Consider the following 15,938-nt stretch of genomic DNA (forward strand, 5'->3'; position numbering starts at 1 on the left):
GATGATGCTCTTGTAGCATAAGGATGTCAATTTCACCACCCACAAGGCATCCCTGAAGCTCCTAACGAAGCTGACCCCTCTGACGCTGAAACTGGGACCCTCCTAATCCCTACACATTCCATGAGATGATCCTCATGGAGTCAGTGAGAGAAAACAGATGCTGCAACAATAGCCAATCTCGCTATCTTGAGGCCGGTTTGGATGGGGAGTAGTCCGCATCCGAACGACCTCTAGACAAGCGCATATGGAGTGACTGTCCTGCCCAGGCCCAAGCAGAGCGTGCAGCCCGTAGGGCTACATCCTTTGTCCAAGAATCCTCATGTATAAATACATAGCAAGGAGTGCTTGAGTGCTATCAAACAGATGCACCACAATGTGCTTGCAACCCGCTGCATCCGGTGGCGTCACGCCGAACTTGGCAAGAGGCCAAAGTGTCTGTACCAGATCTATCACCCTTAAGTCCCTTGTGTGGTGTGAAAACTCAGTAGCCTGAATCTGGAGCCAGTCAAGAACTGTGTGCAGGGTCCACTCTGTGGGATCCCTACCGCACAGCAGGAAGGAGAAACCCACGGCTGTGCCCAAAGCCTCAATGCCCCGAGCTGCAAGAAAGAGGACGTGGACTCAAAAGCAAGCCTCCTCTAGGTCAGGAGAAGAGTCAACCAGGAACCGTGTGAAGCTGTAGTCGAAGAAGTCCCAGCATCTGCTAATGTCAAAGCTAGTCAAACCTCTAGGAACTACTACAAAAGGAGAAGTCTGCACTAGAAAAGGCGGCCTTCGATGGGGTTGTCCCTACCGAGCCACACGGCTCGTAGCGAAAGCACTACCAAGTGATCGCCTCGCAGAAGACGCGTGTCCTGTCTTCTGCTCCCGAGAAGGAGTGAAGGAGGGGTCGGGAGATGAGGCTGAGGGTCCCACCGGGGAGAGAGGAGGGACGGGAGGCGGTGGTGGAGGTGGGGGAGGGGGAGGAGGCCGGGGAGGCAGAGTGGCAGCGTCTGAGGGAGGAGGAGGTGGAGGCGGAGGAACGGAAGTGGACGGGGCCTCCTCAGGCAGGTCCTGCTGAAGGGGGTGAAAACGGTTCCCTGTCGAAACCTTGTGTTGCTGAGCTGCAGGAGGTCGGTCACTAGGGGGAGCAATGGGGCGAGCCCGCCCCTGTCGGCGGCGGCCAGGCACCTGTTGCCAACCGTCAGTTGTCTGATCGCTATCGAGGTACCAACCTGTGCATCCTGTGTATTTGGTCGCTGGGCATGCTTAGCCTTGGGGGGCTGCGCATGCGTTGTGGGTCGAGGTCTCCTGCGAGGACAGGCCTTTGCCAAATGGCCCATCTATCTGCAAATGAAACACTGGTTCGGGAGACCCAAATACTCCACTCTGTCGGGAGGGAGTGTGTGTCTCGAACAAGAACCCGCACAGTAGGTACACTTGCGACCTTGGCCACAATTGAAGCTGCAGTGCGCAGAGACTCCAGAACTCTCCTAAACATGGAACCAATCCTGCGGAGAAGAGGGAGGTACTCTCGCCTCAGGCCTAGGAAGCAGACCGAAATTGGCAAGTCGGCCTCCTCCTCAAGCACATCTATCGTAGGGTCAAAACCATGATGCCATCGTCTGAAGTAAGCTCGAGGTACTCAGATGCCGAGCGGGCTCATTGAAATCACCTTGGCCGTCATCTCTGGAGACTCGAACTCTATTTGGTAGTACCCTCTCCCGAGGATTTGGACATCGGTGATCTTGCCCACATCGGAGAGAAGGCGGGCCTGAAGTAGATCCCAAACCTCGCCCCGACTGGGCCGAGTGCCAATGATCTTGCAGATAACCGAAGTGGCTTGCAAGTGTTCCACTTCGGCCATCAAGCTCGCTTGCTCTTCTGGCGAGAGAGCAAGACAAATGGTTGGCTCCACGGTGTTGGCAGAGGGGGCTTCTGTAGAGTCCCTCTGAGGTGGAGCAGAAGCCGCCATTCTGTTCTCCTGCTAAATCGAGAAGGGCGAAGGAGACGAGAAAACCACAGTAGGCTGAAAGAACACTACCTTGTCACGTGCACATCTTACCCTATGTGTACGTGGACAAGCTACTTGATGACATGGGTTCAGTTCAATTAGATTAGGAAGTGATCTGGCACTTTTGTGAGTCTGTTCGTAGACCGTGCATGTCAAGACACTTAGATTAGATGTATATCCTCTGGTTGCACACAGCATGATCAGATTTCCATCAGAACCCATCAGGAGCATTTTTACAGTGCATAGACCTATTTTCCCTATTTTTGACATTTTTCACTAATTATTTTTAAGTGACTTTTGTTGGGAACTAGGTAGGGCAAATTTCATAAGTTTGTATATATATAGAAACCTAGCGCTAGCACTTTCTGGCAGAAGAGGCAGCAGGAGCACCTTTGCTCAACAGGCACCTTCTCAGCAGGATCCTAGCGTTTTGCATCATCTGCAACAAGAACAACAGATCAGCCCTAGCGTTAGCAGATTTCCCTCGCAGAACAACAATCAGCCCTAGCGTTAGCAGATTCCCCGCAGCAGACAGAATTCAGCCTAGCGTTTTTGGATCAGCAAGACCAACCAGCGTTTTTGCAGATCTTCGCGACAGAATCAACAAGTAGACCAGCGTTTTCAGTTTTCAGCACTTAGACACAGCAGAACGAGTCCCGAACCTCGCAGATCTAACCTTCCCGCAGTAGATCCTCGCCGCACTTTGAGATTCATCAAGGTTTACAGTTTCAGCCCGGAAAACACAGATTTCAGCATCTGCGTTTTCAGCGCGTCGTCGTCGTACCGTCGTCATCGACATAGAGTCAGAATTCAGCAGATAAAGATTTGCAGATTTCAGCCCGTCTCGTCGTCGTCCTCATAGTCGTCGACATCGTCGGCAAGTCCAAGCATTGTAGAGATTTGTGCAATCATAAGTAGACTGCTCTCGCCATAGAGAGTGGGGCCTTCGGAGGAGGGTTTGACAACTTTTTGGTGTCGTATTCTTCTCTCTCTATCTCTCAATCTCAGTACCTTCATTCACAGTGTTTATCCACTTGTTTGTGATCACTTGCACTCTCTCATTAAAGAACGGAAGGCTCTCCCTTCCCTAAGTAAAATGAACCTTGAGCACAGTTCGGAGCACTCATCTTGAGCAAAATTCAACATGGGGGGGGCGGGGGGGGGGATGGGGAAAACGCGAGGCAGAGGCGGGCGGGCACGAAACAGAAGTGGGAGAGCACGGGGCTGAGGTGGGTAGGCTGCGCACAGGGAGCAGTTGTGCGCAATGCAGGTGGCAGGCAGAGCAAGCAGCGGCCAAGGCAGTGCGCAGCGCGAGGGAGGAGGGGTAGTGTGAGCAATGGCGAGGGGGGGGGGGGGGGGAGCAGCAGCGAGCTCTTTTCTTTGCCCAGTTGTTCGTCAGCACATTGATGGAAAGAGGGGCCTTGGATTCTATTTAAAGGCCCTTGGCCTCAAAATCAAAAGCAAGTTTACATCAAAAGCTTCTAACTCAAACGCTATTGGCCCAAACGTAGCCATCGGAAGTCACGAAAATCCGTACAGCTTGCCACATTGCTTGTCAGCGTAAAACGTAGAGGTCCATACAACTGCCACGTCAGCATGCGAGCGCAATTCACGGGATTCCGTACTGGTGTCCACGTCATCTGCAGAAATCCGTATGCTGAGGAGCCTCCGTATGCTGAGGAGCCTTTAGTTGTAAGCTGAAAAACCTTTGAACAGTGCAAGTCGGTGGTCTGAGGAGCAATGTTTGGAACCTCCAAGCGATGCATGCTATAGTCTGGGGATTATTTGGTCGTATCGGTCCTCTAATCTCATGGGGCTTGGACCTTTTTAGGTTATTTGCGACAGGAGTGAGGAGGTAGTCGTTGATTACCTTCATGCCTAAGACTGTCTATCTGGGAGGAGTGCATAGCGGCACTGTTTGTTTTTATGTCTTGTAACATGCATATGTAAGCATTTGTGTTGCATTGTGATGTGTCAATCACTGAATATTCCTAATTGGGTGAGATTGCCTAGGTATGTAAATTTAGTGCATCAAGACACACCTTTACAGATCAACGCCGTTTGGGTGTGATGGCTAATTTTGCTACACCAAAATATCAAGAGCTTCGATATGGAATGAGAAAACTGAATGACCATCGAGATTGACCCTCAGAATGACCCTCCGATATTTTTTATCTAACTTGAGTTGTTTCGCAGATATAATCGCGGATGATTACTCTTCTTTCAAGAATTGGGGATGTCACAAACTGCTGGTGTGCCAAGCCATTGAAGACCCAGCGGGTTAGGACTCCCTGAGACTAACCCTATCCAACCTGCTGATCCGAATTGAGGGGCCTAAACCCTAGTAGAAGCAGAAGGACTCACCAATTTATAGGTTCTTGCCGAGTGGCCTTAAAATACAAGAGGTTAGGATTTAAAAATCCTAACCCAACCCAACATACAGTACCCCGTTCGATGGGTTCTAACCCCTAAAAATAAAGAAACACACACATCCAAGTTGCGTAGAGCAAGATGATGACGTGGCAGTTGTACAGACAGCCCGCGTTTTGCGGAACTGCAGCCACGTGGCAGCGCTGTACAGACCAGCCCATAGGGTGCATGCTTTTGGACCCAAGCCTCTAGAAGGGTTGCTTTTAATGTAACTGCTTTTGGGCCAAGGGCCTTTAAATATGTTGTGTGGGCTCTCTTTCTGGCATTCTACCACGTGAAGAAGCAGAGCAAAGCCAGAGAGTTGTACCTTGTTGAAGCAATAGAAAGAAATATCGAAAGGGGCGCCATCGTTTGGGGCCATTGCAATCTGGGAGTGGAACTCCACTCTGTGTCTCGTGTGGATTCTCTCTTTCTTTTTGTTCAATTGTTTGAAGTGCTAAACGCCTGGCTGAAACTATTCTTTAAGTTGGCACGCAGTGCTGTCCCGTTACAGATGTTAGGGCTAAATGTCTAGTAGAGAGTAAAACGCTTCTAAGAGAGAAACATGCCCCCCTTTGTCGGTTAAATCTCTAGCGTAGGGAAATAATGAGTAAGCAGAGATCTGTCATCTCAAACTCCTTTGCTAGTGTCTCCATCGCCCCACGATATGCTTAACATGGCTGTTTGTGATAGAGGAAGAAAGCATCTATCTTCTGGTACCAAGCACGAGGAGCTTGCTTCAAGCCATAGAGAGCATTTCACAATCTATAAACCTTGTCGCCTGATCTTGGAACTAAGAAACCGGGAGGTAGCTTCACATACACCAGATGCAAAGGTCTTATCATTGTCAACTCCTGGTGGTTGAGAAAAGCGTGTGGCTGTCCAATGAACCATCTAATGTGTACATGGTCTTGTAGAGCCATCTAACACCAATGACCTTCACTTTTGTGGCCTCGGAACCAACTCCCATATAGCATTCCTCTTGATACATTGCCTCCTTTTTACTTTGGTTGTGAAGGTGCCTGCTTAAGTGAAAGTGTTCTGCAACTGAGGACATCAGGGCATAGCTCACTTGTGAAAAAGCTCCATCTGTCTCAACTTGCTGCGACCTTCTTGACCGCCTCATAGTACCCGGAGCTCGCCAATTTGATGAGAAATTGGAAATTGTAGCATCTGACAAAGTAAACCTAGCTGAGTGCTGCATTGGATAATTCTTGACCTGGAGGGATGGCCTGGTCCTTGCAAGCATCATGGTAATGTTCTATCTATTTGTTGTGAACAAAGCAAGCGGTGAACAGTCCCTTCTCTTAGCTGATTCCTTCCAGAATTTGTCAATCATTAAGTAAATCATCAAGCTAATTTCATCATGATGGGGTCAAAATGAAACGTCTTTCTTTTGAGTGCATTGGTACCAGAAAATATTTAAAGACTTGTTTCTTATTCTGTTAGTTTTTGTGAGTAATGTCTGACGTCTTTTTCTTCTTATCTTACATTTGTGGAGTTTTAAACATAATGGATTTTGCTGCAGTGGGTGCTTTCCTCCAAATTTATGAACTTTCCATATCCAGTGGCTCTCACGCTTCTGCACATGGTCTTCTCAACAGTGCTCTGTTTTTTTGTTGTAAAGGTTTTGAAGGTAATTGTTGGCACGTCTTGATAGTTCAGTTAAGCGGAAGACAAAAAAGTAGACTTTTACAAGCCCTTCTAAACAACTTGTATTTGTGTCTCATGGCTGCAGGTAGTGAAACTGGACCAAAAAATAACATTTGACATGTAAGACCCCAGTTCTTATGAAAGTTTCTTTTGATCTTCTTGTTGATCGTGTTTCAAATAGTAATAGCAATGTTCTTATGGTGTTTTTCTAGAACCGAACCCCAAGAAGAGAGAGAGAAATGAAATGAATGAAATGTACTATGAACCTCTGCAAAAGACCAAAATGATTTAGGAGACGAAAAGTTACAACCATGACATAGATGATACAACTGTCTTCATATGGTGCAACTGTCTGGGAACAGAAAATAACCTAAAAGGCAATCTAGTAAGTGTACAATAATTATGGAGATGGACGTGTAACAGGAGTAACCTGTGAGATATTTAGAATAAAACAAATATGAGAGAGTACAGGTAATACTATGTACAGAGTAGAGAATCATCCAGTTAACTTCCTGATAGGTTTCTGCAAAGTTGGAACCCTCTTGGTTGCTAGAGGCTTTGATTGCCTTCACCTTTGCTTTTCCCTTGAGCTAAGGGTTGATCAAACCCCTTTCACTTGTTGGCTTCAGTCTCTCGAGTGTGCTCCGTGTTGGGTGGACTGGTGGGCTGAGTCTCAGACGGATCCTCACTGGCTTCGTCCTCACCGGTTTTGGCTTCACCAGCATCATCTTGTTGTGCCTTTTCTTCATCATCACCCTCCTCAACCTCCTCGTGTGTTTCCAAGTCCAATTCCTTGTATTCCACCTCTTCCTTTTGGTTAGGTGGAACTGCTACTCCTTCCATGGTGAATTGTTGCCATTCTGTATCGGACTCTTCAGAAGAGAAAAGTCGACTGGTGGTTTTGATACCACTAAAAGCGGCTGCTCACTGGGCAAGGAGGTAAAATACTGCAACAACACCACAACTGAACTGAAAACAGCAAACTGAACACTTGAGTCAAGACAGGTAGAGGGCGGAGCTCCTGTCACAAGACAGGCACCACGTGCTAATAGAAAAGAACAGACTGAACAGACTTTTAGCACTTCAATAACAACTAAACTAAGAGAGAGAGAGAGAGAGAGAGAGAGACGACACGCGACACGGAGTGGCGGAATTCCACCCCAGAGAGTATTGGCCCCAAACCTTGGCGCCCCTTTCGGTATTTCTTTATATTGCATCAACATAGTACAAGCCGGTACTCCACACTCTACACCTTCCCGAGGAAGCATGCCAGAGAATGAGCCTAACCTCTTATTTAAAGGCCCTTGGCCTGAAAAGCAGGTACAGTAAAAAGCCTTTAAAACTCAAAAGCTTCTGGTCCAAAAGCAAAGCCAAAAAGCTGCCAGCGTAAATCACGAAAATCTGTACAGCCTGCCACGTCATCAGCCAACGCAAAATGTGGAATTCCGTACAGCTTGCCACGTCATCATGACAGTGCAATTTTCGAAAAATCCGCCACGTCATCAGTTTTTGTGTGTGTGCGGGTCCTGCTTTGTTTGAATCCTTTATGTCACTTGGGGCCCCATCGGACGGGGTCCCCATAAGTTGGCAGGACTTCTTCTGTTACTTGTTCTTCTTAGGGTTTAGGCCCCTCGGCCGGCATCTGTAAGTTGGCTCCATTCTTTAGGCTTTGACACGTGAGCAGTTTGTTACATCTCCCCTTCTTGAAAGAGAGTAATCGTCCGAGATTACAACATATCTGCAAACAATTCAAGTTAGCTCAAAAATTTCCGAGGCACAATAAGTTTGCTCTTTTTATTAAGGAGTTAGCTTCTCCTTTCTGCTCTTTTGATCAAGGAGTTAGCTTCTCCTTTCGGCTGTTTTGATCAAGGAGTGTTAGCTTCTCCTTTCTACTCTTTTGATCAAGGAGTTAGCTTCTCCTTTCCTCCAGATCGGAACTCTTGATATTCCGTCGTAGTAAAATTAGCCATCACACCCAGACCGTACTAATCTTCCACGGGTGTCTTGATGCACTAAAAAATTACACACCCAGGCAATCTCATCCAATTAGGAATATTCAGTGGTTGGCACATCACAATGCAACACAAATGCTCTCATATCCATGTTACAAGACATAGAAACATAAAGCCGCCGAAACACTCCTCCCGCATAACCTAACAAGGCCCGGGCCAAAGATATTCAACGACTCCCTCATCACTCCACCCGCATAACCTAAAAAGGTCCGGGCCGAGAGATATAGAGGCCTTTCTCAACCAAACGCCCCCCAGACCGCAGTCTGCGTCGTTTGGAGGTGCTGAGAGTAACCACTGCTCAGACTTCTTAATACTCCTCCCGCATAACCATCCAGGTCCGAGCCAGGCGTCACAACAACAATTATTTTATAAGCATACAACCAAACGCTCCCCAGGCATCGGACTGCGTCGTTCGGAGGTTTTCAAACATACAACTGAACGCTCCCGAAGCATTGGCCTACGTCGTTCCGAGGTTCAAACCAAAACAGTATTTCTCACTTCTCCACCCGGGAGTAAAATCACCAATCATTGAAACGAGTATTAAACCAGAGTCAAACAATTCAAAATCGGCACCAAAACAGGTTCAAAATAGATACCATCCATTTCAAACAAATTCCAAACAGGATCACTAAACAAGTTCAAACAGAACTCAAACTTAAAAAGAAATCTCAACATCAGTCGAGCTCGAAAAGTCGACTGACTTTCCATCCTGAAACCTGCACCAAAAATTAGGGTTAGGTTCATCCCATAAGGTCGTAGCCGAGCACAGCATGGTCCATCAGCTCCTGGACAAACAGTGTTTCTTTGGCGGCGATGGTAGTCCCAAGATAGCAATCGCACTGGACCTCCAAGGTCATCTGATCGTGAAGAGACATCTACTGGGAGATGTCGAGAAACTTCAAGTTATGATTTGCTAGGGGTTCCATGGCAAGCATTTCAGGATACCCCACTCTGCCAGAAGTTGCACTCCGAAGAAAGATGTCAGAAACCATATAACTTTGGGCAAATTTTTTTTCTTGAAAGCTTGCCAAGTACTTGGAGTATGCTGCTTGGTAGCTATCAACATCTGCATGGCACTGCCTCTGAGAAAAACAGCAGGTTGAAACAAATCTTGGATCCTTCTCTTGCAAGTGATCTTTATGGCTTATGCCCTGTAAGACATGAGCGGTGAAGACAGGAGCGCGCCCAATGCGCGATGAAGTAAGGGTGGGAGTGGCTAATAAGTCCGTGTTTGAGGGCGGGTTGGAGGGCGAAGATACCTCGAATAAAATCTGTCTGCTCTTTTGTAGGACCGGTATGCTTTCAAAAAAGCACACGCCTACACTGTCACAAGACGGGCACCACGTGCAAATAGAAAAGAACAGACTGAAGAGACTTTTAGCACTTCAATAACAACTGAATTGAGAGAGAGAGAGAGAGAGAGAGAGAGAGAGAGACGACACGCAACACGGAGTGGCAGAATTCCACCCCAGAGAGTATTGGCCCCAAACCTTGGCGCCCCTTTCGGTATTTCTTTATATTGCATCAACACAGTACAAGCCGGTACTCCAGACTCTGCACCTTCTCCAGGAAGCATGCCAGAGAATGAGCCCTAACCTCATATTTAAAGGCCCTTGGCCTGAAAAGCAGTTACAGTAAAAGCCTTTAAAACTCAAAAGCTTCTAGTCCAAAAGCAAAGCCAAAAAGCTGCCAGTGTAAATCACGGAAATTCGTACAGCCTGCCATGTCATCAGCCAATGCAAAACGCGGAATTCCGTACAGCTTGCCACATCATCATGACAGCGCAATTTTTGGAAAATCTGCCACGTCATCAGTTTGTGTGTGTGTGTGTGTGCGGGTCCTGCTTTATTTGAATCCTTTATGTCACTTGGGGCCCCATCGGACGGGGTCCCACTTCTTCTGTTACTTGTTCTTCTTAGGGTTTAGGCCCCTCGGCCGGCTTCTGTAAGTTGGCTCCATTCTTTAGGCTTTGACACGTCAGCAGTTTGTTACAGCTCCCCTCATAGAGATATTGGCCCCTCAACAAGCACCCCTTTCGGTATTTTTTGTACATTGATGAACTGTCACAGTTATGTGAGCCCACTCACAATGATCTCAGTCAAAACTGGTGCCTTTGAATTATATTTATAGCCACCTTGCCCTAAAAGCTCATAAAGCATCTGCTATTTACAATGAGACTCAAGAGCACTCTAAATAACCCACACATGGGTCTCTGTAAGAAAAGCAGCCACACCAGCACGGTACAGATGCCACGACATCAGCTCCACAATCTGCATCCTGTTTCCTGCCGTGAAATCTGGGCTGCATGAACAGCAACCCCACGGTCTCTCTGGCTGCTTTCTGAGCTTTGCTCTAGTCACTCTGTTTCACTTGCCACATTGTCATTTGGTCACAACCTTGGCCCTTTTTGACTCTACCCTGGAGTGCTTGCCCTTGCTGTCCATAGTTATCTAGGAGGAATGGCCAAGGCATCTCTGATCCTAAGTCATCATCACTAACCATAATAATTTGCCTCTCTATCGTATAATGTGGGGTATTCTGGCAGTATGTTGGCCTCTTGGAAATTGGGATATTAAGTTGGTTCCCAAAGGTTAGTTTGAGCATCATACCCAGTTTCTTTGATGGGGTATATCTTCACTAAGATTGTTGCTTATCGTTTGCGATCAGTCTCTGTGAACTGTCACCCACCCTACGCAAAATGGACTGGCAGAATATTTTGCATACCTTCGACTGGTGTGAGTGCATTTTGAAAACGCTGTTTTTTGTAAATATCCTCTATATAGGGATGACATGAGTGACATGAAAGTGTGTGTGCTTTCAAGCTTGCTAAGGCAGGCACATGTACATGCAAGACAAGTGGCTCGTATATGCCAGCTAGCAGTCTATTCCTATGCGTCTTGTTTGAGGTGCTACTTATATGTAAGTGAAACTTGTGTCATAAGTGAATGAATTCAGCCCAGTATCTGGTTTTTGGAGATTTTGGATCATTGGGAGAGAGTGCGGTCATTGGTCTCTGTCCCCTTGTTTCTTTGCAGTCGCCTTGCAAAGTGCGTTGAGGCAGCACCAATTTCCCACATAGTTGTGTATGGGATCAATTCTTGATCACCTTCAATACTCTCATGTGTTTCTTTCAAGGTCTTAATCGAGCTTTCAAGTGCCTCAACTAGAGTTATGGTCTGCAAGATACGACTAGTTCTATTCAGCTTGGTGACAGATTTCATGTAGATAGATTTGGTGGTGGTTTATCTTCAGCTTGATGGATATATGTTGAAATTGTGATTTTCTTATGTTGAATTGTGGAAGGGTAAACCCGTGTTGTGAGATGCATTGGTTAGCATGTGCTGCGAATCCATAACATGTTTCTCTCCCTTGAGCATTCAGGCATGTTTTCCGGAACTAAAGTTAAATGCTGGACGCTCTTGGGCAGCATATCTATAGAGATAGGGTAATCAATTACAGGGTAAGCCTACTCACAACTCAGAAATCCATGAAAACATTAGGCCACATGTTACTCCAAAGATGAGCAGATATCTAGTTATGGTCAAATGTCAGAGTCTATGGTCTTCGCTTCCTTGAGATTCTAAAGCAATCTCTCAGGTCAATCAACCAATCCGCTTCAAATAATCTCAAGTCAAGGATGGTTGGGGTCTTCATTGCAGCACAATGCATCTATCCACTCCCAAAGAATGGGTGGGGCTATAATTCTAGACTTACGGATCCACAAGGTATCTAAACTCTAGAATTTGTCCAGCACTTCAGCTATCAAGCAAGGCTCCCACATTGCAAGAGTAAAGACCCAATGGTGACACATTGTGAATGCTCATTAGGCACTTCAATGGACACCAACCACTTTGCTTACATGAACTGTTAGTTGAAAGCCTGTGATAAGATAGTTGAATCGCTGCAGTGTTAATGCATGATTCCTTGTTTGCTGGCTTTTCGTAGGAGAAACATTAAAGTCCTTGTACATGACACAATTATGGATAAAGCTCCTCATGCCAGCTTGTCCTCTGGTTCATTGCACTTACGCTATCTTCTTATCAACCTCAAATGGGCAAAGGATATTAAGAAAACTGTCTACATTTATCTGATAAATGCAATAAAGATGCCATCATAAAGATGGATGTAATAAAAGTTATAATCTGTTGTTATAATCTTGTCTTGCTTAATGTAGATATGCAACATCTATTTTCCCTATTGGAGCCATGTTTGCAACAACGCTTTGGCTTGGAAACACGGCATATCTGTATATATCAGTAGCATTCGCTCAGATGCTTAAGGCCGTGAGTAAGAAATGTTTTTTCAGTCTGAATTAGGCCTTTTATTTTTCTTGATTTGATTCTGTCGTTTGAGATTTAAAAATTTAAATCTAGTTTTCTTTTGTATACTTTAGTGCCTGTGGCAGTTTTCCTGATTGGAGTGGCAGTTGGATTAGAGAGTTTAAATCTAAAGATGCTACTCATTATGTCGGTAATCAGCCTGGGAGTTCTGGTGGCTTCTTATGGAGAGATTGGTTTTGATTGGGTGGGGGTTGTTTATCAACTTGGCGGCGTGATTGGAGAGGCATCCAGACTAATATGCATAGAGATTCTTCTAAAACAAAAGGGTGTCAAGCTCAATCCATTAACCATGATGTACTATATAAGCCCTTGCAGGTAACAAACTTGTGAACTTTCTTTACTCCTAATCGTGTTATGAAGCATCAATTATTGATTTACGTGACGCTTTGGTGAAAATGTGTCATTTTGCTATGGTTCATAAGTTATCTTGTTGCGCTGCAGTGCTCTGTGTTTATTTGTTCCTTGGGTGTTCCTTGAGAAGCCAAAAATGGACCTCATACAAGAATGGCCTTCCAATCCTTGGATCCTCTCGCTAAATGCGCTTTGCACCTTCGCATTGAATATATCAGTTGTTCTTGTCATTGCACATACAAGTGCAGTGACAATCCGTGTGGCTGGAGTTGTTAAGGACTGGGTGGTTGTGTTGGTATCTGCTTTCCTCTTCAGTGATAGTAAGCTCACTCCTATCAACATTGTGGGCTATGGAATAGGTAAGGTTTGCTCTTTCTGCTGTATAAACTCATGTAGGAATTGCAAGAGAGCTTACTTCAGATGTGATTTCATGCAGCAATTGCAGGAGTAGCAGCCTATAACAAGTTGAAGCTCGCCAAGCCTGGAGGAGAGGCAGAGAAGGCTTTGCCAAGTATTGAACAAAACAAGCTGTCTCCAAGTACCATCCAAGCTTCATGATATGGACACAAGTTGCAGCCAGATCACCTGGTTAATGTAAAATTCTCTTTTTTTATGCCTTCCCCTCTCCCTCTTTCTGTTTATGTTTCTTTTATAAGAAAAATAAACAGCAAAAGTAGTCCCTCCTAAAATTTGATACAGCATTAGTTACATATTTTTTACCTTCTTTAACAATATCGATTGCAGTTCAGAAAGAGGAAAAGTTCTGGACATGCAATTTCTTTCATGGTCACTCTCTCCCCTTCACGATGAAAATTGAGAGATACCACAAGAGAGCTCTCTGAACATAAAGACAACGCCCACCAAGTAGTGTGTGATAAGCAATGTGCATTGGGGTGGCTTTGTATTTCCTAGAGAAATTTTTATATTTGTTGCTTTTCATTTCAAAGGACTTATTTACATAACATGTATGATGGATTTATGTAGATTGCTTGTGTAAGTAACCCAAGAGATTAAAGTTTCCTTGTTACATCCCAGATGAGTACACTGATGCAGCAGGTGGGCTTCATACCAAATGCAAAAGCCAAATGTGAAGGTTGCACCCAAACTGCAATCTATCATTAACCCCTTCGTTGCTTCTAAAGACGGCTAAAATTATCGTTGCACACTCAAGTTTCTCTGTGCGACATGCCTTAAGTAGAAGGAGAAAGCAAAATCAACAAAAAAACTCACTCTGTTCTCACTATTGAGTGCTGCCCTGAGATCTTGGTGACCTCATGACTTGAAAGATTCTCTTAAAATATTCAAGCAGCATGACAAGTGAAATGATGACGAGAAAATCAATGCAGTGATGGGAGCATTGGACAATGAGCCATTTGATTTGTAAAATTGGATCTCATGTTGTAAACTTTAGTTCTATGATGAAAATGTTGGATATTTGTTTGGATACATATGTGGGTATGAGCAACGCGGTGAGGACTAACTCTTTCCCTCCCCGAATGATATAAATTGTTCAATCTGACAAATTTCGACTTCAATATCTATTCCAATCTGATTTATACTCAAAAAGTCTCACACACAAACGATACGAAGAAGAAAAAGACTAATACTAGCATTAGCAATTTGAAAGAATTTCTACCCTTAACTTAGGGAGGTTGAACCCAAAGTCTCAACTCTCCCTCAGGCTTAGCCCTCTACTACGTGAAAAGTGTCTCAACTTGGCCATGAGCCACTTAAAAATTCAAGACAAGTCAATTGAGAAAAGATTGGAGGAAACATTCTGCTTGGATTTTGCAAGAAAACAGTGTAATTATAACTAACAATGTGGCTTAGTTTGCAAAATTTTCGCTTAAGAATTGGCTCAAAAGGATTTGTGTATGTTTGCAATATAGGTTCTCATTTACATTGATTGAGTGTGATCTTCAACTTGTAGATCCATTTACACATGGCAAAGCATTCTTCCCTTTGGGTGAAGGTACTAAGTCTCAAGTCTACTTTAAGGTTGAGTTATTGCTCAATCAAGCAAAGTTACCTTCAAGGAATCAGATCTAAACACGATATCATAGTAGATAAAAGGCTTTGTTTAAGGTACCCTAGTGAGTGATGGAAGACATACCTGTTCTATCTACTATGGGCCAGCTACAGTAAACTCTAATTGTGCTCTAAAGAGTTTCCTTTTGAAACTGTAGATGCTTCCTTGCCCTTCCAATCAAGTAAATCAATTCCAAATAAATGTCAAGTTTCTAGTTTGAGAAGGGAGCACCAGTTGGATTGGATCGAGCTTCTTCTATGGCATGCTTGGATCATTAAAGACAACATTTGGGTTGCTATTGAGTTGAGGGGTTCCACACGGAAGATATGAAACCTCTTGGCCCTCCCTCCTAGAAGCATCTGAATGTATGGAAGTTTGCTTCAACACATTAAGCATCCAAAGGATTCTAAATGCTTGTTCTCCAAGGCAAGAGTATTTTTTGTGAAAATTATTGTCAGTGGTGTAATTTGATTTAACCGGTGTCTTTATGCTTGTTCTCTTACATACACACATACATATTTTTCTCCCCCCAACTTGAACCTTTATTATTTGGATGATAAAAATGAGTATGTTCATTGCTCGTGTGCTTTCTTCTGGTTAGCACTTGGCACCTAACCAATGGGAAAGTGGCGCGTATTGGGGGTAGCGACTATTTATTAGAAACATAGGATTGTGCTAAGTGGTAAGACGATGTAAGGAGAAGTGATATAAGCTTTGAATGGAAGCCCCTAAATCATCACTGATGCAAAAATAAAAAGGTGTACAAGCATCGGTGTAATTGTCCAGTAGTGATTTAACTACCTAATTCTTTTCTCAAGCATACTCTTACAAAGAGGTGCAATGGTTGACCCTTGGCAGTAATTGCTTACTTTATTCGGATTCGCTTTGTTAATCACTCCGCATGGCAATAACTTCAAGTTTCAATATGTGGAAGCGAGTAATGTTTGAACAAAAAAGTAAATTTTTTTGGTATGCTAAGCATGAAGCCCTTACACCGACGTACCCTGCTAGGTATCTGGGCTGCTTTAGGTTTTCAAGGTCTAAATAAGCAGAAGACATATCCAATGGTTCAATGTGCTGCTTGCGTCATGCTCTTACTAGAATACAGGCCTTTACCTTCAATTGGAGGGGGCGGGGGGTCCCCCCTGACA

General features: G+C 44.8%; 1 protein-coding gene across 1 annotated transcript in view; it reads left to right on the plus strand.

Moving 5' to 3' along the window:
* The window catches only part of LOC147436891 (Nucleotide/sugar transporter family protein), a 34,679-nt gene extending 20,477 nt beyond the window's left edge, over positions 1-14,202 (plus strand). Inside the window, exons 2-8 of the mRNA XM_086486278.1 lie at positions 5,931-6,038; positions 6,141-6,175; positions 12,242-12,354; positions 12,461-12,722; positions 12,849-13,117; positions 13,195-13,352; positions 13,794-14,202. Coding sequence (XP_086342404.1) covers positions 5,931-6,038; positions 6,141-6,175; positions 12,242-12,354; positions 12,461-12,722; positions 12,849-13,117; positions 13,195-13,316 — 909 coding nt within the window. The 3' untranslated portion in view covers positions 13,317-13,352; positions 13,794-14,202. The remainder of the gene's footprint in view (positions 1-5,930; positions 6,039-6,140; positions 6,176-12,241; positions 12,355-12,460; positions 12,723-12,848; positions 13,118-13,194; positions 13,353-13,793) is intronic.
* The last annotated feature ends 1,736 nt before the right edge of the window (positions 14,203-15,938 follow it).

This window comes from Adiantum capillus-veneris, chromosome 17 (genome assembly GCF_014529385.1).
Source record: "Adiantum capillus-veneris isolate H3 chromosome 17, ASM1452938v2, whole genome shotgun sequence".
In the NCBI taxonomy this organism is placed as follows: domain Eukaryota; kingdom Viridiplantae; phylum Streptophyta; class Polypodiopsida; order Polypodiales; family Pteridaceae; genus Adiantum; species Adiantum capillus-veneris.